At 53.6% G+C, this 25,533-nt stretch overlaps 1 protein-coding gene across 10 annotated transcripts in view; it reads right to left on the minus strand.

The window, feature by feature from the left end:
- The window catches only part of EP400 (E1A binding protein p400), a 114,156-nt gene that overhangs the window by 36,436 nt on the left and 52,187 nt on the right, over positions 1-25,533 (minus strand). For all 10 annotated transcript variants that reach the window (XM_081252268.1, XM_081252274.1, XM_081252276.1 and 7 more), the window contains 13 exons: positions 21,645-21,781; positions 20,457-20,626; positions 19,921-20,095; positions 19,682-19,818; positions 16,720-16,906; positions 14,269-14,435; positions 12,641-12,807; positions 11,546-11,788; positions 9,527-9,691; positions 7,431-7,586; positions 5,721-5,812; positions 4,943-5,214; positions 48-250 (listed from right to left, as the gene is read on the minus strand). In XM_081252268.1, coding sequence (XP_081108394.1) covers positions 48-250; positions 4,943-5,214; positions 5,721-5,812; positions 7,431-7,586; positions 9,527-9,691; positions 11,546-11,788; positions 12,641-12,807; positions 14,269-14,435; positions 16,720-16,906; positions 19,682-19,818; positions 19,921-20,095; positions 20,457-20,626; positions 21,645-21,781 — 2,271 coding nt within the window. The remainder of the gene's footprint in view (positions 1-47; positions 251-4,942; positions 5,215-5,720; positions 5,813-7,430; positions 7,587-9,526; positions 9,692-11,545; positions 11,789-12,640; positions 12,808-14,268; positions 14,436-16,719; positions 16,907-19,681; positions 19,819-19,920; positions 20,096-20,456; positions 20,627-21,644; positions 21,782-25,533) is intronic.

The raw sequence follows: 25,533 nt of genomic DNA on the forward strand, positions 1-25,533 counted from the left end.
GCAAGTAAATCCGACACGGTCAGCAGTACAGACGGGGTGTCTCGTACCTGAGTCAAACTGGACCAGCCTCAGCTCAGGAAACCGCAGTGAGCGCAGGGCCGTCACCCGCCGCAGCTGCTGGGCGAAGGGCGCCGCGCGCTCCCGCAGGCAGTGTCTGAAGAGCCTCATCTTGTGGCCGTAGCGGGAGGGCGGCCTCGCCACCCACAAGCGCGGGGGCGCGGCCACCACCGGCGGGACCACGCACGCCACCCTGAGAAGCAGGAGCACACGCGTCACAGGCGGCGCGCCCAGGGCGTCCCCACCGAGCGGCCCCTCCGTCTCAGGCAGCGAAGGCTCGAGAAGGAAGAGGGCAGAACCACCTGGCAGCCGGGAGTCCCCAGAGCAGCCAGAGCGCCGAGCTCCAGTCACCGGGCTGCTGGACCACACTATCACAGCCACCACGGGGGCGGGTCCCGGCCGGTACCAGCCAGTGAGGGCTCCCAGATCAAAGTGACCAGCGCAGGGCGCCCCCCAGGGCAGAGGGATGGGTGCAGAGGCAGCCTGCCGACTTCTGGTGGGAATTCCGGAATGCAGGCACTCTGTCTCCTGGACGGCCTGCGGGAGGATGTGAGCCCTGAAGCTGCTACAGCCACCGTGCCACCAGGAAGGGAGCCAGACTTGGGAGGAGGGGCCCCGCAGAGAGCAGCACCATGATGACTCAGATGAGCCATTACAGCCAACCTGACACCCACCTCCCAACCTGCAGACACCACCTGCTCCAGAAAAGCCCTCATTCTGGGACTCAGCACAAGCTGGGCTTGCATGATGACTTGGTACCAACTGCATGCAAACTACAAAACCACTTATGACCAAAGCTCTGATCAATGAAATCAAAGAAGCACTAAATAAATGGAGAAATATTCCATGTTCACGGACAGGAAGATCCAATACTGTCAAGATGTCAGTTCTTCCCGACTTGATCTAGACATTCAGTGCAATCCCAGCCAGCTATTCTATAGATACCAACAGACTGAATCTAAAGTTTATATGGAGAAGCAACTGCCCAGAAGAGCCAACACAATACTGAATAAGAAAAAGTTGGAGGACTGGCACTACCTGACTTCAAGACTTACCAGAAAGCTACAGTAATCAACAGCATGGTACTGGCAAAAGAACAAACAAACAGTTCAATGGAACAGAACAGAAAGCCCAGAAAGAGATTCTCATAAATACAGTCAATTGACCTTTGGCAAAGGAACAAAGATAACACAAGGGAGCAAAGACACTCTTTACAACAAATAGTGCTAGAAGGCTTCCCTGGTGGTGCAGTGGTTAAGAATTCGCCTGCCAATGCAGGGGACACAGGTTTGAGCCCTGGTCTGGGAAGATCCCACATGCCGCAGAGCAACTAAGCCCGTAAGCCACAACTACTGATCCTGCACTCTAGAGCCTGTGAGCCACAACTACTGAGCCCGTAAGCCACAACTACTGAAGCCCACACGCCTAGAGCCTGTGCTCCGCAACAAGAGAAGCCACCGCAATGAGAAGCCTGCGCACCGCAACAAGGAGTAGCCCCCACTCGCTGCAACTAGAGAAAGCCCGTGCCCAGCAATGAAGACCCAATGCAGCCAAAAATTTAAAAAGTAAATAAAATAAACTTATTTAAAAAAACCAAAAAATAAATAGTGCTAGAACTGGACATCCACGTGCAAAAAAATGAATCTAAAAGGGACAACCAGACACAATGTCTTCCTAATGGCAGTATACAGTAACACCTATTCTTCAAAAAAACAAAAAATAAAAAACCCACAAAATAAGAACAAATAAACCTGAAGTTGATCAAGCCTCTGGATCTAATGAACAGTTTACAGACAATACAGGGAACAAAGCAGCATGTTAAATTACACCTTGAGGGATCAATCAGCAAATCCAGACTGTGGGAAATTCTACACGGCAAACCACCAGGTTTTCTCAACAAATAAATTACAAGGAAAAAAACGGAGAAATAGAAATAGAACCTACAGATTAAAAGATACATAAGAGATATGAATTGATGGCTGTATATCTACCTCATTGTGACTCTGGTTTGAGATATAAAAAAATACTTATGAAATAATCAGAAATGTGAAGACTGGATAGACATTTGATGATATCACAAAACATCTGCTCTGTGAAAGTCAGGAGAGTGAAAAGACAATCTGCAGACTAGAAGAAAATATTTGCCAAAAACAGAACTGCTGAAGAACTGTTATCCAAGGACTTCCCTGGTGGCGCAGTGGTTAAGAATCTGCCTGTCAATGCACGGGATGCGGGTTCAAGCCCTGGGCCGGGAAGATCCCACACGCCGCAGAGCAACTAAGCCGGCAAGCCACCACTACTGAGCCCGTGCTCTACAGCCCACGCGCCACAACTACTGAGCCCGTGCACCACAACTACTGAGCCTGCGTGCCACAACTACTGAGCCTGCGTGCCACAACTACTGAAGCCCGTGCGCCTAGGGCCCGTGCTCCACAACAGTAGAAGCCACCGCAATGAGAGGCCCATGCATTGCAACAAAGAGTAGCCCCCGCTCGCCGCAACGAGAGAAAGCCCATGAGCACAACGAAGACCCAATGCAGCCAAAATAAATAAATAAATACATAAATATTTTTTTTAAAAAAGAACTGTTATCGAAAATACACAAAGAACTCTTAAAATGCAACAATAAAAGACAAACAACCTGTTTTAAAAATGGGCCAAAGACCTTAAGAGACATGTTACCAAAGGTATACAGATGACAAATCAGGATATGAAAAGATGCTCAACATACGTATCATCAGGGAAATGCAAATTAAAACAATGAGATACCGCTACACATCTATTAAAACAGCCAAAATCCAGACCACTGACAACAGCAATTGCTGGTGAGGATGTGGAGCAACAGGAACTCTCACTCAGTGCTGGTGGTAATGCAAAATGGTGCAACCACTTTGGAAGGCAGTTCGGCAGTTTCTAACAAAACTAAACATTCTCTTACCGTATGATCTGGTAATCATGCTCCTTGGTATTCACGCAAATGAATTAAAAACCATGTCCACACAAAAACCTACACATGGATGTTTGTAGCATCTTTATTCATAATCGCCAAATCTTAGAAGCAACCACGTTGTCCTTCAGTAGGTGAACGTTTTTAAACAAACTGTGGTGCTTCCAGACAATGGAATATTATTCAGGGCTAAAAAGAAATGAGCTATCGAGCCATGAAGAGACAAGGAGAAACCTTAAGTGCACATTCCTACGTGAAAGAAGCCATCTGAAAAGGCTGCCTACTCTATGTTCCAACTATCTGACATTCTGGAGAAGCAAAACTATGGAGACAGTGAACAGATAAGTGGTTGCCAGGGTTTCGGGGTGGGGCTGGGGGGAGAGGGATGAGTAGGCGGAGCACAGCGGGGTTTCAGGGCCGTGACACGACTCTGTATGATCCTCTAATGGCGGGTGTCATCATACACTTGTGCGGGCCCACAGAACACCCGAGGCCAGAAGCAAAGCCCCCTTTGCAACGCGGACCCTGGGCGCTGAGGATGAACCACCGGAGGCGCGTGGGCTGTAACGAGCGCGCTACTCCGGCGCGGGGTGCTGACGGTGGGGGCAGCTGGGGGAAGGCGGGAACCCTGCGCGCCTTCCCCTCGATTTTGCTGGGAACCCGAGACTGCTCTAACAAACAGCCTCTGTCTTAAAAAGTCATTAGTAACGTCAGAGGAAAAGGAGGCAAAAAGACAAGTCAGCATCCGAAACAAGACAAGTGCATGGAGGGCGGCAACCTCCCTCCACAGAGAGCGCAGGAAGGAGCTTCTCTGGAGGCCACTCCCAGTTCCATCGTTTCCATCATTGCTGTTCCTGATCTGAGAGGCCTAAAGAGGACACGCCCTGAAAACCCTGAAAGCGGAGCCAGGGCAAACAGAACAGAAGGGAGAGAAAATACCCTCAGGCTGAACCTAAAAATCAGGCCAAAGCAGTGAATGAAGCTGCAAGCAGGGCCTGACACTCTACGTGGGGCAAAGAGAGACCATGACCCGGGTCTGGCGGGGGAGGGGCTGATACGGCCGGTGGGCCCCAACAGCATCTGGGCTTCTGTTTCTCTCTCTCTCTCTCTCTTTTCTTGGCCTTACTGAGCGGCATGCAAAACTTCCCCGACCATGGATTGAACCCACGTCCCCTGCAGCGGAAGCGTGGAATCGTAACCCCTGGACTCTTACATGTTTCTTCTCATCATGCAACGGTAAATCATTCCTGTGGTTTCTTAATAAAATACTGTTATTGGGCATCCCTGGTGGCGCGGTGGTTAAGAACCCACCTGCCAATGCTAAGGGACACGGGTTCAAGCCCTGGTCTGGGAAGATCTCACATGCCGCGGAACAACTAAGCCCGTGCGCTGCAACTACTGAGGCTGTGCTCTAGAGCCCGCGAGCCACAACTACTCAGTCCATGTGCCACAACCACTGAAGCTCTAGGCGCGCGGGCTTCAGTAGTTGTGGCACACGGGTTCAGCAGCTCTGCGTCATGTGGGATCTTCCCGGACCAGGGCCCGAACCCGTGTCCCCTGCATTGGCAGGCGGATTCTTAACCACTGCACCGCCAAGGAAGTCCCTAAAATATTATTTTAAAAGAGCAAAATGGAGAAAGTGGTCTACAACACAATGGTCTGGCCCCCAGCCCTGAATGAGCGCGGTGCTGTGCTCTGTACACAGGCCCAGGCCCGTGCGGTACAGAACTGACCCGCAGGGAGGGGCACACAGGCTCCCGGAGGGTGGAAAGGCCATCTGGTGCCAAAGCTGAAGGCTCTGAAACAGATTTCGGACAGACTCCAAGGGACAACCCGGGGAGAAACTTAGAGGAATGAGATGAGCGTCCACAGAACAACAAAAGCTGCTTGGGTGTGACACAGAAACTGAGTAGAGAACGCTTACAGCCGCTACCTTACCTGTCCATGACGTCCTGGAGGGATTCCTGACGCTGAGTCAGCGTCAAAATCAGGTCCCTGTGAGTTGTCGAGGGTGACATGTACCGGCTCCCGGGCCCAGCCCCCTTCCCATGACCTCCGTCAGGAGCCCCGAGCCAAGGCACGTGTCCTCTGCCGGGCAGGGAACAAACCCCCAATAGGTCTCTGCCGTAGACGGGGGTGCGAGAGCAGCGCCGTTCGTTGACAAAATAAATCTGGTCCAGCCGCTCTTTCAAAAGTCTGGTCTTTTCCTCCTTCATCAAAAACAGGGATGAAAATGGTTACTGAGAAACAGCACGGCCGGTTCCCGGCCTCGCCAAGCCCCATGGGTCCCTCACGCGTGGTGACCGGCCGCAGAGCACGCTCAGACGTGCGGGGGGGCCTGGCTCCACGGGAAACAGTGACAGAAACGAGAGCAGAGCACATGCGCGCCGTTTTCTCCGCCAACGTGTCAAGTGCTTCTCAAGACACAGTGGGCGCTTCTAACGCCTGGAAGACCGGCAGAAGGATATAAAAATATGGGAAAGGGGAGTTTTGCAATCCTAAAGCCTGGTTTCATCTGTTAGTAGGAAAGCATCTTTCAGATAACAACTCTCTAATTTGGAGAGACGGCGTGTGTTTAGCAGCAGGTAAGTTGACGCCGCCTCGCAGAAGCGGTTAAGTATCACAACCCTCCCGGGTGACAAGCAGCTTCCGAGAACGACTTCCGCGCATTCAGGGGTGGCGCTGGCACCGCGTGCTGGGGTCTGCTGCCCCGTACCTGGGTCGGCCCGGCGACGGGAGAGGCTGGCTTGGAGGCCACTCCAGGTTCTCCTGCCAGGGGACTGACTGCCACTCGGCTGGGCACACCCACTACAAAGGCAAAAACGAAGGGTTGGCATACAAAACTACCGGCAACGCTCTCTGGAACATCGTCAGTTTTCACTAGCACGTTTCTGGAGTGTGTCAACCATTCACAACCACCAGTGAAGTGTTCCCGCTCTCTGGCCAGGGTCTGAGCTGAGCGCCGCAATCTGCTTCCTTCGGCAGCGCCCAGCGTGACCTCAGACCCGCGGTCACTCCCGTCACTGCACCAAGCAGCAGCCACGCGGGCCCAGCGCTCTGTTGCCCTTGGCATCTCGGCAGCGTTGACTTGCGTGCCCGGGACAGAGGGAAGCCTGGGCCCCAAGCGGCCTGCTCCCGTCAGCCGCACCACACTGCCCGTTTGACAGGCTCCACCGCAAGGGCCTGCAGAAGAGGTGGCTGAGGACCGAAAAGGGGCCACTTGCAGGGAGCGACAGGGAAGGGCTGAGGTGACTAGAACCTAGCAGCCAGACTGGTGTCAGGTCGGGAACCTGGGGCCCGCAGACCAGGACTGAGCGCCCTCTGGGGAGGGTGCTGGCAGTTGGTTCCAGGAAGCAGGAAAAAAGCCTGAAGAACAGACCAACCGAGTAGAGCTGCACGGCCTGGCTGGGAGGCAGAGCGGCCGCCAGGCGATGCTGCCAGCCTCACGGTCCCTCCGGCACCCACCCACTGACAGAGCCCAGTGGGGACGGGGTGCAGAGGCCCCACCACAGCGGCACCACAGATGACCCAGGGCCTGGGGCTGGGCAGTGACCAGGGATTCCACTCGGGAGAGGTCCCTGCCGCTCGCATACATCAACCCGAACCAAGTGCCCGTGCCCGATGTCTGCAGTGAGGGTGTGTCTGGAGAGCAGGGGACCCCGGCGGGAAGCAGGCTGCCGAACAGGCAGGGAGGAGCGCTGGCCGCAGACAGGTCCAGGGCCAAACCCTGCTCCGTTACCTGTCCAAGAACTTCTAGCACGTTCCCTAAGTGTATCTGTAACATTAACAAGCAAAATTTCTCATGATTCCAAGTTTCTTGTCAGAGCAAAACCAAATCAAACATCTAAAGGCTGAGTGAGGGTGGTTATGTTCGACCAGTACCTTTGGGAGCAAAAGAGAAAGAAAAGAAACCAAGCTGACACGGGCCATCTATGGAAATCAGAGGTGGCCACAACTGGGACTACCCGTTCTGAGGCATCACAGAAATCATCCACACTCCCCACTTGCCTCAGAAGCAAAGAAAGTCAGAAAGAAGTTTCAGGGACTTCCCTGGTGGCGCAGTGGTTAAGAATCCACCTGCCAATGCAGGGGACATGGGTTTGAGCCCTGGCCCGGGAAGGTCCCACATGCCGCAGAGCAACTAAGCCCGTGCACCACAACTACTGAGCCTGTGCTCTAGAGCCCGCGAGCCGCAACTACTGAGCCCACGTGCCTAGAGCCCGTGCTCTGCAGAAAGAGGAGCCACTGCAATGAGAAGCCTGTGCATGGCAACAGAGATAAATAAATAAATTTATAGAAAGAAAGAGAAGGAAAGAAAGGAAAGAAAGGAAGGAAGAAAGGAAAGAAAGAAAGGGGAAGGAAGGAAGGAAGGAGGGAAGAAAAGAAGTTTCAAAACCAAGTCTCCTTCCGGCTCACAGCACTCTACCTGGCGGGGTCATGGGCGCGGGGCTTGGGCCGCCGGCCGGGGGCTTGCTTCCCAGGGCGTTCAGGGCCCCCGCCTGAGACACTGTCTGCATCACCACGGGGCCTGGAGGTCGCAGGTAGGACTGCCCGGGCGCGGACACAATCTGGAGGACGCTGCCTGCAAGCACACGTGCACGGGGGTCAGTCACAAGCCGAGTGTGCCTTCAACCCCCAGGCTACACCCACTTCCTAAGGTACAGAAACAAGGCAATAAACCGAAAATCCAAAATGAAATTTCCTCCAACGAGGCAATGCCAAGTTCAGTGACTTGGAGAAAAATGACACTATTTCGTTCACAATGAGCGAAAACGCCGAGGGTCAAGGTCACTTGGCTTAACGTCGAGAAGAAGCTCCCCCACTCCTTGCGGTGCCTGACCGACTCCGGGGAACGCGGCGAGTGCCCGCTCAGCACCTGTCACGTCTGCTCGAGGCCTGAGCCCGTCACGGGCTGCAAGGTCCCGGCTCCCAGATCCCATGCTGGGTGCCTGCCAACCAGACAAGCTGGATGAAGAAATACCAAAACACTCGTTTTTTGTTTAGCCCAAATGCCGTGGCTCTATAGCCACTGTCCCAGGAGCCTGCCATTTTCAACCTCTCTGTGATGAAGTCTCCTGGCATCTTTTACTCCGGAATCGTCCTCTACAAAAACTAGAGTTCACCAGAAATTTTAAGAGATCACCTCGCCCCTTTGGTCAAAAAACCAGAGAAAATGGGCATCCCTGGTGGCGCAGTGGTTGGGAGTCAGCCTGCCGATGCAGGGGACGCGGGTTTGTGCCCCGGTCCGGGAGGGTCCCGCATGCCACGGAGCGGCTGGGCCCGTGGGCCGTGGCCGCTGGGCCTGCGCGTCCGGAGCCTGTGCTCCGCAGCGGGAGAGGCCACAGCAGTGAGAGGCCTGCGTAGCGCAAAAAAAACCCCAAAAAACAAAAAAAAACCCAGAGAAATATGGAATAAAACCAGATGAACCCGTTTCTTTGCTGCGGGTTTCCTGGGGGCCTCTGCTCTGCTGAGGTGCGTGTCCCCAGCGTCCACACAGAGCACTCCAGACCTGGCTGACAACTGAACCTCCCACGCCGATGAGAGCCGTGAACGACAACGCGTCGGGGGCGGCTGCCTGGGGAGGTGGCCGGGTCCCCCCTCTGGGTCCTACCCTCCAGCTGAGTCACTGAGGGTTAACATGACCTAAGCTGCATCCCCTCGTTTCCTCCGAGAAGCAGTTACTACACGAACACGGTGCTCTCAGCCAAAGGCTTGGGAGGGCTTTGGTCTGGAAGTTTTGGAATCTGTACATAAAAGAAAATAATTTCTCCTACATAAATTGCTGGACCTTTGGCACTTTTAGGACAATTTACCTCACAATGAAATTTGAAAGGAGTAAATATTTCTATTTTGATTTTTAAAACAGGGAAACTGTGTCAGTGTGCTGTGCAGTTGGTTTTCAATTAGTATTAATCTTAATGACAGAGAAAAAGCAATGTGTTAGTAATTATTTTGGTTGTATGCCATTAGTAAATTGATAGAAAAATTAAGGGGATTAACATAAGTTCATTTCATTGCCTTATATTAACATCTTGTAATACAATAGCTTAAGACTAAGGGAAACAGATGGAGCTGTTTATTGAGACAACTGGTGAGGAATTATCATGTGTTCATTCCCATTTTAGAGCGTGAAACTCCTACATTAGAATATATAAAGTCTCTTTAAATATTATCTATATTTGTAACAAAAGTAGTGTACAGATATTTTATTACAGCACTTTTGTGTAAGTGTGGAACTGAATAAATAAGTTTCATGGTGCACCAAAAAAAAAAAAAAAAAAAAGGGCAGATTTTATTTAAAAACGACTATCCTCTATTTAACGTGTGTCAAGGGCCAGGCCACCAGGTGATTTACCCGTTACCTCCCAAGTCCTCTGAACACCAACGAGGTGAGACTCATTAAGGCCATTTACAGGTGAAGCACCTGTGCTTAAGGGGGCCAAAGTCACAGCTGCAGGGGGGAGCTGCCGGGACGCCCCGGGTTAAAGCCTTCGTGGGTCACCGCCCGTCAGCGAACCCTACCTTGGAGCTGCAGGGGCTGGCCAGCTGTCAGCTGCCGCAGCTGGCTATGCGACAAGGTGAACTTGTTGCCCTGGAACTGAAGCGTCACGGGGCTCTCCGGCTGGGCGACTCGGCTCGGCGGGCCCGCGAGGGAAGCCAGCTGGGCTATTTTGACCACCTCCCCACCTGCAGAGACGCAGAGGAGACGAGAAAGAAAACTCTTGGGAAAAGTTTTCGATTGCTATACTGACGATCACTTGTCACAGAGAATGACCGTCTGTAGCAAACTGAAGTATCACAGAAACATTTATTAGGTATTTCTAACACTTTCAGAAAATATTTTAATAGAAAAGAAAAAACAATTAAAATTAACACCAGATTTTAATGGTTAACTTCATCATAACTGGTAGAAATTTTAGAGTATCAGATGTTAATATAATTAACCAAGCCCTTAAGGAACATTTTGCTTTTCTTTCCAGGCCATAAAAAAGTAGCAAACATCAGAAGTAGTGGAAATGTATTGGTCATACACTTTGAAACTCTCATATCAACCTCTAAACGTCAGAATCCTTTCTACATGTCCAATTTAGCTCACAGAGATAAACAAGATTTTATCACTATAGATATGAAATAGAGAACTAGCTCCAATTATACCCATAACCTTTTCAAAATGTGGAAATGTATTTAAGTACATAAATACATCACACTTTATGATACAGTGTTTCACACTAATTTGAACTAGATCGTAGGATTCGGTCTGTAATTTTAACTGTGAAAAAATGGAAGATTTAACACTGCTTAAAGCATTTTTTTTTTAAAAAACAGAACTCAGATGGAGTCATATGCACCTAACTCAAAAAGGTACCACCTTCAAACTGTAATTGAATAATAGCTTTAAAGGCTTTTTTTTTTCTTTTTAAACCCAATGGTTGATATTCGAGTCTAAATGTTCCTCCCATGAAAATTCAGGCCAGAATTAGTAGTGATGCTATAAAGAGGATAGTTAGCAAAAGACGAGGAAAACATCCAAGGATATCTTGCCCACAGAAACCATAAACATGAAGGGAAAACGGAAAAAGAGACGCAGAGATCTGTGCACAGAACTACGACTCTCCCACGAGCCCTCCTCAGTCCAGAAGTGGAGGCATGAAAGGCGGCCTGGCCCTACGCCCCCCAAGCACGGCTCCTGGGTACACCCCCGGGACTCCTACCCCTGGCCAAAAAGAAAGAAAAACCGAAATGTATGCAAGGGCTCTCCTCCCCTGGGCAATGAACCAGGATAAGGGCTTTGCATTTGCTGGCACGGAGGACGGGCTCATCACAAGAGAAAACGAGCCTGAACCCGGTGTCTCCTCATGACACTACTTCTCTCTCTCCCGTCTCTCCAGAAAGGCCTCAACACAACTTGTGCCAACAGATAAAGTGCTCCAGGTGGCATCTGAGAAATGGTGTAGCCCAGGACAGTTTCCATCAGGGTACTTCCAACAGCAGGGTGGACAGAGGTTTCACCCTAATCGCGCTGGTCACAATAAAAAGTTCTATTTAAAAAATGCAAGAAGGTTGCGATGTTTCAGTGAGTTATTACAAAATGTCTCGCTTGAGCAACAGTCATTCCAGATTTAAATTTGGTAATAAGCAAGAGACTAAAAGGAAGTCGAACCCTAGTTCACAAGGCTTTCGTTTGACTGCCCTTTGCTCTCCGAGGGGCCCTGGAGGCTGACGGCCCAAACGCGTGGCTCACTAAGGAGAAGTGCCCTCCTCGGCCACCGAGGCAGACCATGAGCACGGGAGAGAAGCAAGGCTGACGGAGGGGGTCAGAAGGAAGGACAGAGAAAGGACAAGACCCTGGACGCCGGCCCTGAGTGGAGCCCTCCTTCTGTAGCTTTAGGGCTGGAAAGGACAGCGTGGTGAAAGGCAGCACCGGACACGGGGTTGGGGAGACAAAGGGAGTGGACAGCAAGGCTCTTCACACGCCGCTCGTGTGAACGCGATGTCCTTGTGCAAAGAGGTGGCAGACCCAGGAGAGGCGAAGCCACTTACTAGGCAGGCGCGCCTGGGCCTGCGAGGTGAGCACCAGCCCCTGAGGCAGCGCGCTCTGCCCGGCCGGGTGCGAGGGGGCCTGGGGCTGGGGCTGGGGCGGGCCCGGGGTGGAGGCCGGGGCAGTGGTCTGAGCCCGCAGTTTCACAGGATGGGCTGGGCTAGGTGCTGTGCTGAAGGTCGAGGCGGGCTGGTGTCTCGGAGCACCGGTGGAGGCCTGAGAGGTCTGAAACGGGGTTGCTGGCGCTGCAATCGATAAGGTTGGTTTGTGCAAAGCTGTTAGAGGTTCTTCAGAAAATGCAGTATTAAACCCGAATTTTAAAGAAATAAAACAAACATTACTTCATACCGTCTCTCAAAGGAGACGCCCTCTCTAAAAAGGGGGGTGGGTGGTCTACAGGATGAGAGAAATCTAATTTTTTATCCATCGTTAACTACTGGTATTTTCACTTCGAGTCCACCAGCCCACGACATTTCTGCATTTCTGGAGTAAACGGGAGTGTCACAAGCCGGCCCCTTCGGGCGTGTCCGTGAGAACCACACCTTAACCACGCACGGAGGTCAGGCAGCGCCGGCGTCCCCAGCTGCACGAAGAGCTCTTGCAACAAGCAGCTCTGGCATTTATGAAGATCTCAGAAAAGCACAGGGGACTTGACGTTGAGGACCCCGTAGATTAGGGTTAGAAGACAATTTTTATTACCTTTTCTGCCATTTAACCCTATCCTTCTTCAAGTAACAATCAGGTTACACTGAAGCGGTGGCACAGAACACAAAAGCAGACTTCCTCAGAAGTTTCATAAATGACTTCGACACGCGTTTCCCGACATAAAAGAGAACGTTTCTGCCGAGGTACATCTTCACCATCTCATCAACAGTAACTCGACTAAGAAGGGGATATCTTATACGGTTCAAAGACATAAAAAAAAAGCTTAAAACTCACGTGAGAACTACACATGGTCTCCTGGGCAGAGCCAGAGTGGACGGTCCCACTCCTGCCCAGAGGAGTGGTCACACGTCCCCATGGGGCCAGGGAAGCACGAGGAACTTCTTTCACAAAAACTCTCTGTGGTGCCGGGCACACCCCCACAAGAGGCATACCTTTTGCATCCGGATTTGCAGAGAACGTGGCGATGGGCGGCCGTCCTCGAACATGGCCCTGCGGCGTGGCAGCGGCTGTGGGCGTGGCCGTCCGGGGCGGGTGTGTGCTGGGGAAAGCCACGGTGCGGCCCTCGGGCTTCTGGCCGTACTGCACGGGCTGAAACAACCTGGACGCCCGAGCGCGGGCAGGAAGACATGAGCGCTTCTGAGACGTGGCAGGCACAGTCTCCTGGATGGGCCCCGGGGATACAGGGTGCCCCGCGGGCAGTGGGGTTCCCACACCCTGGGTGCATTTAAAGAGGGGCAGGGGGATTTCTAAATGCTGTGCTAAGAAGCAGCGCTCACCAGGGACCCTGAGGGAGGTGCTTAGTACCTAAAAATGGTACATCTACCCCAACGCTTGGGCGATGCAGGGGTGAATGTGATTAAGTTCCCATGAACGTGGACTAGAAAAACTGCATCTAACACATAAAGTCCATTCTACTACTCTTTTGAATAAGAGTAAAGTGGGGTGAAAAGTCAACTTGCACAACTAGATAACAAGGCAGTACAGGAAATGGAGAGAAACAGCAGAAATGGTAAAGGCACCCCACAGGCACCAGTGGGTAAAACTGCGAAGGGGGATCCGCACCATGGCTGCTTTGTCCGATTTATCACAGGCAACATGCTCCTCCTATTTCTTTAACCTGGAAAACCATGATGGCAGGACTTCTATATCAAAACCCCCGTGCAATGTGCAGCCAGCAGAAAGCCACTAAACGAGGCCGGGCCAGCCCCAAGAGGACTGCGGCTTCGTTGCCCTGGCCATGTGTTTAACTGAGGGCTGCAGGCTCCTGTGAGCGTGGGCCACGCAGCTGAGGCGAGGGTGGTCGGATCCAAGTCACCAGGGAGGTCACACAGAGAAAAGGCAACAGGAATGGGCTGCCATCTGCAGAGCTGGCCCGTTTCTCTCGAAAACACCTGTCTGCTTTTTCTTTGTTTTTAGCTGGAGCACAGAGTTGTGCACAAATCCGGCTGCACGGGTGTGGCCTGTCTTGAATCACGTGTTTCGAGTTCATCCATCTGCACGCACCGCTCCTCCCAGCTCCTCCCAGTCTCGTGGCACCTGCATCATGTCCCTGGAGGCCCTTGATGCTGCAGTCAGGGGTGGAGCCTCTGCCAGACCTCAGGGTCCCAACCCTGCCCCCCCCGCAGTGCTCCCCTGCCGACGGCTGCCACCACACCTGCACCAGGTCAGAGGCAGCCTGACCACCCCACCCCTGACCACCTCCCCACGCAGAGCCCTCCCAAAGCCCAGCGCTTCTTCAAGATGATGAAAAGAGCCTCTCCTGTGCCCTGCACACCCCTGCTGTTTATCCCAGGATCCAAGGACATCTGGGCAATTAATTTCCAGGAGAAGCAGAGAGCCAAATTAGATGATTAGCCTTTCTTTTCACAGGCTGTAGCCCCAGTTCTCGTGTGGAGCTCCAACCCGGTGGTCCCAGGTCTGCCCGAGAGGCTGCGGGGCCGGGGTCCCTTTCAGCAGGAGAAGAGGGGATGCCACCCAGACCCCACGACACACAACCAGCCAGGACCCAGCCAGAGCTGGCCGGTGAGCAGGAAGTGACGCTCCACACCACACTACACACCTGCTGGGCTTCAGTCTGACGGCCGCTGGCCTGCCCGACGGTGGCGGCGCGGTGAACAGCTCCTCGAAGAGTTTCCGTGTCACCTTCTTCTTACCCAGCAGTTCTGACTCGTGGCGAGTCATTTTATTTTCTAAGCCAATAAGATCAAATATAGAAAGGTCGGTTTCCTAAGGAGAAAAAGAAAACAATTTTGCTACAGGAGGCAGGAAAAAAACAGCTGACTAGGAATCCAAGTCGATTCCAAACCGGGAAGGCCAGGCCCCGAGCAGCTTGTCTTGCTGAGCGGCACCCGCCGGACCACGGTGTGCTCAGTTCCCCAACTTAAAGGTGGGAGTGATGGCACGTGGTCACCCCGAGTGGCAGTGGGAAAGGAGAGGTGGCACTTCAGAGACAGACTAGACTCAGCAGAGAGGGACGAGCCTGGAAAACGCTCGTCTCCACAGAGGGAGATGCTCGGCCTCGTTGGGAAGGCCGAGGGAGAGACCCTAGCGCGCTGGTGCAGGTGCAGCGGGCGTGTGGCACGTCGCCATGTCCGGAGCCCTGAGGACGTTCACTCCACCTGTGCTTCTCTCGGATGTTCTCACTCCCACCAGGATGGCGGGAATCAAAGAGGAGGGACAGCAGGTGTGGGCAAGGATGTGGAGATGTGAATGCCCCCACCCCCTCACACCCTGGTGGGGATGGGAAACCTGGCAGCCACCATGCAAGGCAGGTGATGAAAAGGTTCAACATGGACTCAGCATGTGACCCTGCAACCCCCCGCCCGTCAGACACGTGCCCAAGAGGAGCCCCATGAGAAGGGAGCCCCACGCCCAGGCAAAACCTGCACATGAATGTGCACTCACAGTGGCCAAAAAGTGGAGACCACCCAAGTGCCCATCAGCTCGTGGGTGGATGAACATACTGCGGTCCATCCAGACAATGGAGGGAGGAGATTCTGACCCAGGCTGCAACGTGGATGAACTCTGAAAATATTATGCTCAAGTGAAGTGAGCCACTGATATAAATTATCTGGACCTGGTGAATCCACAGAGACAGATGCAGGTAAGTGGCTGCCAGGGCTGGGAAGGGGAGGGGGAATGGGAATGACAGTGCGTGTGGATTTTCTCTCTGGGGTCATGAAACGTTCTAGCATTAGTGGTGATGGTTGCACAACTCTGTGAATATACTCAAACCACAAACTGTACGCTTCAGAACAGTGAGTTTTACGATAATGAGCTACCTCAATAAAAGTGTTTTTAAAACGAACACACAACATAAAAACTACTATCCATAAACATCTCCCCGCCCCACCGGTACCTTGAGGTAGCCTGCTTCTGACGCATCTTTATCCCCCATGGCTCAATTTTTCTTTAACTCAACGAAAAACTCATCCCTAAGTCATGAGTAGTAATCGTAAGAGTGGATGTATGTATACGTATAACTGATTCACTTTGTTGTACACCTGAAAGTAATACTATAAATCAACTACACTCCCATAGGAGAGTAGTAGGCATAGCGGCAGGAATCCCATTCATCACGTAACTCACCGCATACTGCTTACCAACCAGGCCCTTCCTCAGACCATGACGTACACTAACTGACCGATTCCTCACGCCTTCCCGGTGTGGTGAGGAAACAGAGGCAGACTGACCACCCGAGGCTGCACTCCTCATGGGGCAGAGCCGGGACGTGAGCCCCTGCAATCTGGCCCCAGGGTCCCTGTCCTGTCCACACCCCGAACCTGCACAAGCCTATCGAAGCCACAGAGCTGGTCCCTGTTTCTCCGCATTTGTGAGACCTCGGTCCCTGGTCCTCTGGGGTGGAGACAGCCAAGGGGAACTCAGGCAACAGCCTGCCTGCGGCCAGCTGGTCTGGGCAAGCTCTCGGCCTCCCGCGTGGAAGCCCGAGCAGGAACGACAGCCTCTGAGGGCTCGGCATTGGCCTGCCGAGAGCCACGAGCTCAGCACACCTGTGCTCAGAATCACCCAACCTAACCCGATCTCTTTTGTTTTAAAATTTTTGGTTTTGGAAAAACTTTCCAAAATTACCCCAAAATCCAAACACAGAAAGGTATACAACTCTACTTTTTTGGTCAAAAAATAACCGAGTTTCCCCACCTAGGGACAGTTGCTAACATTTTAACGGAAAGGCCCCTGCAGGCCTCAGACCGCGCGCGCCTGTGAGGACAGCCCCGCGGTCCCGCCGTCCCGAGCCCTGCGCTCCTCCACACGCTCTGCCGTTTCTCAGGGGCCAACGGCCAGCGAGGAGAACCCTCCCTGCTCCTCACGCTCACCCCTCGGGGCCCGTTCCAAAGCGGGTTCTAGGTCGAGGGGAAGGCCCATCACACCGCCACTCAATGCTGCCCAGCATCAGGCGATGGCGAAACGCAGGATGCGAGTTAGTGGAGACTGACGTTCCAGAAGCACCCGGAACAGACCTCAGGCAGAGCTGCCCGCACCCTCTGCGTACCTTCCAGAAGTCTCGGTCAAGCGCCTTCAGGATGAGTGAGGCCGAGCGGCACTGCAGCGGCCCCGCTGTGTAGGAGGACTCCGGGAGCCGGGGCGCCACCAGCCCGGGGTGGTTGCAGATCCGCTGCAGCCGCAGGAGGATGCTCAGCACGTCCACAAAGCGCCCGCTCTTCAGAGCTTCCTGCGTCCTGCGTGTGGGGAGAGACATAAGCACTGCCTTGGCTGCGAGCTCGTGCCGGCCGGGCTCCACAGACACGCAGTCGGTGCGCTCTCCCCAGACCTGGCTTGCACGGCAGCGACATCCGGACCCACCTCCGTGCGGTGAGGGTTCTCAGACTCGCTCACCGCCCCCGTGACACAGGACGGGCGGCCGGAGAGCCAGGGCGCGCGGCAGACGCGAGCAGCCCTCCTCGCCTCCTGCCGGCAGGGACGACGCCATTCTCCACGGTAGCCACGACGAGCACCGGCAGGCAGTGGCGGGGTGAGAACACCCGGCCTGGGGGAGAAGGCCCTCAAGGGGTAGGGGTAAGAGCGACTGGACGGGGTGGTCCGGCGAAGGAGGTGACCCGCAGGCCTGACACCGCGCCCGCGCCACGGGGGCCACGGCGCGGGGGCTGCATGGAGGCCAGCTGAGACCTCCAGGCTGGGGGCCCCCAAGGGCGGCCACAGAGCACAGCGTGCCCAGCGGGTGAGGCAGGAAGGAGCCGTGGAGCGGGGCGGGCAGGGACTCGGGAGCAGGGGGGGAGGAGAGGGGACGAGGGGACAGGAGGACGGGAGGACGGCCCGGCCGGTGGAGCAACAGCGTCCTGAGACAGGGAAGCCTAGTGGAGAGCCACGTCTGGGGAGGCCAGTCCCGCACACATGGGATGTGCGGTGCCGGGGGGCAGCTCAAGCCGCCACAGGAGGATGCGGTCAGCCGGGCAGCCCAGGCAGCCCCCGCCAGCACGGAGCGCGTGGGCGCAGGGGCGGAGCAGGGTGGAGTCGGGGACGCGGACGGAGCACAGGCAGTGCCAGAGAGCAGAAGGGGAGAGGGGAGGGCGGCCGTTCAGAGGCCAGTGATATGTGTCTGCATGAGACAGGAGAGAAAACATGAGAGACCAAGAAAACTGCAAATGGAGGCTCCTGAGGGGCTGGGCTCAGAGCCCGCCGGAAGGACTGTAACAGAAACCAGGAGGAGGTGGCGCCACCACAGGCGGGTCCACACGGGTGGGTCTGCAGGGCTCTCCGGGAAGGCGGTAGAAACGTGTACACAGTCGCCACGCAGAGGGCAGGAAAGCGCTGACCGGGAGCGATGCTCAGAGCCCACCCGAGGACCCCGAGACCATCGCGTCAACACGCACCGAGGTGTGCGGGGCACACCCGGGAGCCGCCGTGGGGTCAGCGCAGGCCTGCTCACAGCCCCCCGTGACTTGACCAACAGGCTCGAGAGAAAGAGGTGCAGGGACCTAAGACAGGGAATCTCCCCGCCGCTCCATCGGGACCTTGCGGCACAGGACAACCTAGGCTCTGCTGGCCCAGTGGCTCCCGGATGCAGGGGCCTCTCCTACGGGCACACGGAGAGCATCCCACACTCGACGAGCGGGACTGCGGTCGTCACTGCCAAGCACAACCCAAGCGACGTCCCACGGCACGCCACCAAAGAGCGATAGGGCAGGCATCCCGAGGACGCCGGGGCTCCGTCTGTCTGGGTGAAGGGACGCCCTGGCCGCACGAGCCCGCGCCTGCTGGCCCAGGACCCGCCCTCTGCGCACATTGCGATTCTCTCCGGATCAGCACAGGCTGAGACAGCTGACCGCCAGCAGGCGCCAGCCGTGCCGCGGGCTGTCTGCTCCTGCAGTGTCCAGGAAGCAGGATCTGTCACTGCATGTGTTGTCAGGGGTGGGGTCTCCACAGCTCCTATGCCTGACTGAGATGGTCAACGGCCTGCCACAGCACAACGCTGGTTGCCAAGGACTGGCTACTTACACTCTGTCCTAAAGCTGTCTAAAAAGAAGCCTATGACACGAGCAGGCAGTAACAGCAAAACCCTCTCCTGCACACCTGCTGCTGCGGACACTATTTGGACCACGTTACGCACTTAAGCACACAATGCTCGCAACCAGCCCCAGAGCATCTGCCCGCGTGCTACGTACGGCTGTGCCAGGCGACCCAGCTCCCAGGGCAGGGCCACCGCCCCACCACCTGCCTCCAGAGCCTCAGGGCCCCAGCCCGCACCTGTGCCCAGGCCCACACCCTTGCCCTCCACGTCCCGCCCACGAGGAGCGGGCAGGTGAGCCAGGTGAGCAGCCCGCCCGTCACCTGGCACAGAAACGTGGGAGCTTGCTGTGGAATGCTGAGCCCCCGCTTGGGCTGCCAAGGGTGAGTTTGTGGGGAAACTGGTGAGCTCTGCACAGAGCGCTGTAGTACTGAGTGCAAGTACCTGTAAAATCTTCGAAACTTGAATCCCATGGGCTTATTTTCGTTTTTTTTTTAATGTAAACTCAAGAACACAGAGTACATGACAAAAAGAGCCGAACAGGTCACGGGAAGGATCATGGACAGGACGGGGCCCCACCCTTCTAGGGTCCATACGGAGGTGCCCGCGGCCACCCGGTGTGGCCCTGGAGCGCCACCTGTGCCTGACCACACGGCATGGGGGCCTCAGTCCCACGTCCTACATGTGGCTGTGAACGGACGAGCCACCCAATCAGCACGGTCTCCTGCGTGAACCTCCAGTGCAGTGCAGCACCGAGCGGCGTGCGACGCTGTGCTCCTCCTGGGCCGGCTCTGGGCACAGCCTCTGACGGGACCAGGGAGGGGCAGCCTGCCAGCCTGAGAGGAGCGGAGCCACCAGGGCCGGGCGCGAGCATGGCCTCCAGCTGCAGAAGCCGCCACCCCCCCCGCCAAGGAAGAGCCTTCTGGAAGGCCAGAGGGGCCCGCTCTTCCCCAGGAAGGTGGCCAGGAGTGCGCAGCCCTGAACTCACCCCGGCTGCAGGATGACATCCTCGTACAAGGCCTTCTGTCGATTGGAGAGGCGGCACTTCAGGACGTGTTCATATTTCTTCGTTAGCTGCTTCTCCACATCTCTCTTAGTTCTCCGCAAGATAAAGGGCTGTGTCACCTGAAAAAAGAAAGCTCTCCTTTTCTAAAATGAAGTCGTGACACATCCATGCTAAGCCGGGGGTGCTTGTCAAGCAGGACCCGCAGCGGCGGCGCCACGTACCCGGTGCAGCCGGATGACCACTTTGTGGTAGTAGTCCTGATTCTCCTCGCTGGGGGCTTTCAGGGGGAAGTGCAGGTAGGGCCTGGAGATGCCCGGGATGAGGAAGTGCACCATGGTCCACAGCTCCAGGAAGGTGTTGTGCAGGGGGGCGTCGATGAGCAGCAGTCGCTGCTGGCTGAACACACAATGGGAGACGACACCTGAAACGTCAAGCTGGGCGCAGAGCCTTTTTCTGGAGATATTCAAGGAAAGGGACAGCGATCCTATGGAGCTCACACACACACACACACACACACACACACACACACACAGACACATGCTCACACAGACACACACACAGACACACACAGACACACAGACACACACACACACACACGTCCTGAGGAACGGACTGAATCAAACGAGCGCCGTCGGCGAGGGCAGCCCCTGAAGCTGCAGGGCCACCTGGGCGTATGCAGTTCCCTACGGTCCCCCCAAAGAACCTTTACACCAACAACACCCAGCACACGGCGCGCGGTGGGGGGAGGGGGGCAGACCTCTGCAGGGTGAACACGGCCTCCCAGTGCCTCTCGGTCATGCCCTTCACACGCTGCATCTCGTCGATGACCAGGCACTTCCAGCGCACCCGCGTGAAGGACGCGTAGCCCTTGAAGAACTGCTTGTAGGACGTGATGCAGACGTTGAAGCGGTTGGGCTCTGTCCACCCCTGTAGCACAGAAGCCGGGCCTCACTGTCTGCGCAGGAACCAGCGGCCTGGAGAGGACTTCCGTGCGCGCTCACCACCCACCTAACCTGCCCCACCGCCGTCACCTCTCCTTTTCCTCGGTAACCTGCTCCTCACCACTCAGAAAACAGCTGTTTATGTTTTTATGACCTTTTTCTTTAGGAGGCTAAGCACTTGTGTGGACAAATTAAGAAACTGCTTTGGAGGCATTAACAATCGCTTTTGGAAAACAGATCAGCACACAGTATCCAGAAGTGGGGCTCGCTTTCATAGTATATCATGTTAGTGATGGAACACGTATTCAGAAGATGATAGGAAATGTGAATATCCATGTTGCAGCTGACTACATTCCAAGTTATTAAAAAGCAAATTAATAACCAGAGTTAAAAAAAAAAAGAGGAAAAAGAAAAGACCCCTCAAAGTACTCATTTTTTAAGTAAATATTACTCAACACAGTAGAGTCTAATCATAAGCCAAAATTTTCTCTCCGATGAAAAACTGTGATTTGTAACATACTTTTACTTAGAATCTAGTACTAGAAACTACTGGGCAGAAAACAGAAAAATACGACTCCAAATTTGTTTCAGAAGCTCACCTGTCTGTCACAAATATTCCTAATAAACACATCCACGGGAATTACTTTAAGGATTTGTAATTCAGAACTCAGGACGCACCACAGTTTCTTATTTCTGCCTGTGACGACCAACAGGTCCACAGTTTAAACGGCTGACAGCACCACCAGAGACCGTCTGAGTTCTGGGGGAAGCTCCCTCACTTCCTGGGAGGTGAGCACAAGCCCTGCATGGAACGGCCAGTTTCCTGAGCATAGTCTATGCTTCAAGGGGGCCCTAAGCCCAGACAACTAGAAGGTCTCGTATCTCACAGACGAGTGATGGACAGTAATTACACTAACAAGCATGCGCTGACACTCTGAAATGTGTCTTCTATAGAAATTAAGATGTTTTCTGTTTAGTTCTAGTTCAGGTTTAAACTGACATACCTGTCTCTTTGCCTTGAGTTCTCTACGGCTGCCAACATACAAGAGCGTTTTGAGCCCCGGACACCAGCGCTTCAGCTCGAGCTCCCACTTGAGTATGTTACAGCCCCTCACAACGACAAGATGCGGGCCCCAGTTGCCTACACAGGAGACATACAAGTGCCCTCTGTAACAAAAACCATCTGTCCAGGGCAGGTGCCCGGCGCTGTGCCCGGTCAGCAGGTGTGCGTGAGGCCCGGGAGCGGCTAGAGCAGACGTCACTGGGATGCCCCGCCCGCCCTACAGCGCAGCCACCACCATCAGGACGGGTCTCTCCCCCGCTCCCAGGGCCCCGGCAGGACGCACTCAACAGAGAGGAGCTGAATGAGTGAGTAGCCAGTAAAACGAGAACGGATTCAAAGTGACCCCATAACGTAAGCAGGGCAAGGACTCTCATCTACAGCGAACAATGCTCAGAAAGGAAAAACCCTCGGCCTCGAGCCCCACAGCCAGCACGGCCCACTGGCAGCCCCACGCTACAGGCGCCGGTCCACCACTCACGCTCATCACAGTCCCCGGCCGCCAGTCAGAACACACCCAAACCCATCCCAACCCAGCCCAAAGCACACGGTTTCAACTGCATTCTTCGGAAAAGTAAGCGTTTCTTAAATTTCTGGGCAGTACACACATACATTTCAACTTCTGTGCTACAAATAAACATAAACCAAGTTAAAAGTCAGAAATGGCAGGCTTGGAAAAAATATCTGTAACACACTCATCTATGGCCATTACGGCTCATAAGCAAAGTGTTATTACTACTGATCCTTAAAAAGAACCACCCAAAATGGGAGAAAATATTTGCAAACAATACAGTTGACAAGGGTTTAACATCCAAAATATACAAACAGCTCATAAAACTCAATATTGAAAAAACAAACACCTCAATCAAAAAAATGGCAGAAGACCTAAACAGACATTGCTCCAAAAAAGACACAGATGGCTAAGAGGCACGTGAAAAGATGCTCAACATGGCTAATTATCAGAGAAATGCAGATCAGAACTACAGTGAGATATCACCTCACACCAGCCAGAATGGCCACCGTCAAAAAGTCTACAAGCGGTCAACGCTGCAGAGAAGGGACCCTCCTACACTGTTGGTGTGAATGTAAGTTGGTGCAGCCACTGTGGAGAACAGTATGGAGATTCCTCAAAAACTAAAATTAGAGTTGCCATATGATCCAGCAATCCCGCCCATGGGCATATATCCAGAGAAAGCTCTAATTAGAAAAGATACACGCACCCAATGGTCACAGCAGCACTGTTCACAATAGCCAAGACATGGAAACAACCTGAATGTCCATCAACAGAGGAATGGATAAAGAAGCTGTGGTGTGCACACACACACACACACACACACACACACACACACACACACACACGAATACTACTCAGCCATAAAAAAGAATGAAATAATGCCATTTGCAGCAACATGGGTGGACCCAGAGATTATACTGAGTGAAGTAAGTCAGAGAAAGACAGATATTATGTTAACACTTATATGTGGAATCTAAAAAATAATACAACTGAACCCATTTACAAAACAAAAAAGATTCACAGACACAGAAAAAAAGAAAACAACGTATGGTTACCAAAGGGAAATTAGGAGTATGGGATTAACAGATACAAACTACTATACATAAAATCGATAAGCAGGGCTTCCCTGGTGGCACAGTGGTTGAGGGTCTGTCTGCCTGCCAATGCAGGGGACACAGGTTCGAGCCCTGGTGTGGGAGGATCCCACATGCCACAGAGAAACTAAGCCCATGCGCCACGGCTGTCGGGTCTGTGCTCTAGAGCCCGCGAGCCACAACTACTGAAGCCTGCACGCCTGGAGCCCGTGCTCTGCAACGAGAGAGGGCACCGCAATGAGAAGCCTGCGCACTGCAGCGAGGAGTGGCCCCTGCTCACCGCAACTAGAGAAAAGCCCACGTGCAGCAACGAAGACCCAACGCAGCCAAAAATAAATTTAAGAAAAAAAAAATCGACAAGCAGTTAGGATTTACTATAGCACAGGGAACTATATTCAATATCTTGTAATAACCTATAATGGAAAATAACCTGAAAATATATATATGTAACACTGAATCACTTTGCCGTACACCCGGAACTAACACAATAATATGAATCAACTATACTTCAATTAAAAACAAAAACACCTAAGAGGAAGATGAACAAGGAAGTGAACAGAAATTCTACAAAGGTTGGGACTTCCCTGGCGGTCCAGTGGTCAGGACTCCGTGCCTCCACTGCGGAGGGCCTGGGTTCGATCCCTGCTCAGGGAACCAAGATCTCACAAGCTGCGCGGCGCAGCCAAAAAAAAAAAAAAAAGAAAAAGAAAAAAGAAATTTCACAAAGGGAAAAATACAAGCAGAGGATAAACTCTTTGAAGGGCATGACCTCGTGAGTAGGGAAATGCAAATCAACCCCAGGTGCCTTTCACAAACAAGTTTGTTTGTTTCACTAGCATTTAGCACACTGTTCCATTTCTGGAGAGGAGGAACAAGTGTCTATGTTTGTGAGCATGTCTGTTGACACTTGGGCGAAGCAAGGCAGGACACACACCAGACTGCCCCGAGGGGTCACCACTGGGGATGGAAGCAGGTGGACAGCTACAGAGTGTTGGCTGTTTTACTTTGAAAAGAAGACTGGTGAGCTGGCGAGGGATTTGACCAGGACCCCCTCGCTCAGAGTCTCCCGGAGCCAGCCCTCTGCCCTGGAGGAACTGGGGAACTCCAGTGTTATGGTTCCACAGTGAGGAGGAGCCCAAGGACACTGGGCCCCAGGGGGTGGGGCAGACAGGGGAGCCAGGTCCCAGGTGGGCCCCACTCGGCCCGTCCTGTGCGGAAGCAGAGCAGGCAGCACGCGCCTGCCCACTCTCCTTTTGGGCCCCCCAGGACCTGCCGGGCACCCGCCTCGCCCCCAGGGCGGCAAGCTTCCCAACATCTGGCCCTCTGAGTCTGTTCCCAGCACCAAGGAGGTCTAGTGTCCCCTCCGACACCCACACTAACACAGACCTCTAACCAGGAAGAGCCAGACCCTGCGCAGCCTGCAAGGCCCTCAGCTGGCCGGCCGGCGGCCTGCCTGGCTCTGCACCCGCTGGCCCCCGCACCAGCCTCAGCACTGTCCTGTGGACACACCGGCAACCCCTTCAGCCTCTGCACCCACCACCCCACCTTCCCAAGCCCCCCGATCCTGGTGGTCACGGCTTTCTCAGGCCTCCGCTCACAGGCTGTGCCGCGCACGCCATACGCAACGGCAACGTGCTGCTCCCCACGTGCTGACTCCTTATTCGTTGTGCCTGCTGTGAGCCTCCCGGGTAGGGGGGGGGGCTTTGTTCTGCTCAGAGCTGCACCCCCGGTGCCTACAACAGTGCCTGGAACCAGTGAGGTGCTAGGTAAGCACCTATGGAATGAATAACTGATCCATTTGTTTTTCAACAGATGAAATAAAATCCCCTACTTTTGAAAGTGTACACTGCTTCCAATTTCTTTCTATTATAAAATACAATAATGAACACTTTTTTCAACTAAACAATAAAATAGTAAGACAAGGTAGCTCTTCTATCTTGAGATAACTATATATATAAAAACTCATTTTAAAGTACTATATTGGACACTTTGTGGTACTGGGTCAAAAACAAACATATTAGCACAAGGAAGTAAGGCCCCAAAGTTGATCCATTTGTACTAAAAGTAAGATCAAGTAAGCTTTCAAAACCAAGGGCAAAGAAGAGTTATTTACTAAAGATGCTAAGGTAACTGTGAAAGAATTTAGAGGGGCCGGGGAGGAAGAAACGACCCCAGGGCTGAAGGAATCTCCATCCAGCCTACTCAGGGCGCCAACTCCCCCTTAA

This window comes from Mesoplodon bidens (assembly GCF_964165515.1).
Source record: "Mesoplodon bidens genome assembly, chromosome: 13".
NCBI classification, from domain to species: Eukaryota; Metazoa; Chordata; class Mammalia; order Artiodactyla; family Ziphiidae; genus Mesoplodon; species Mesoplodon bidens.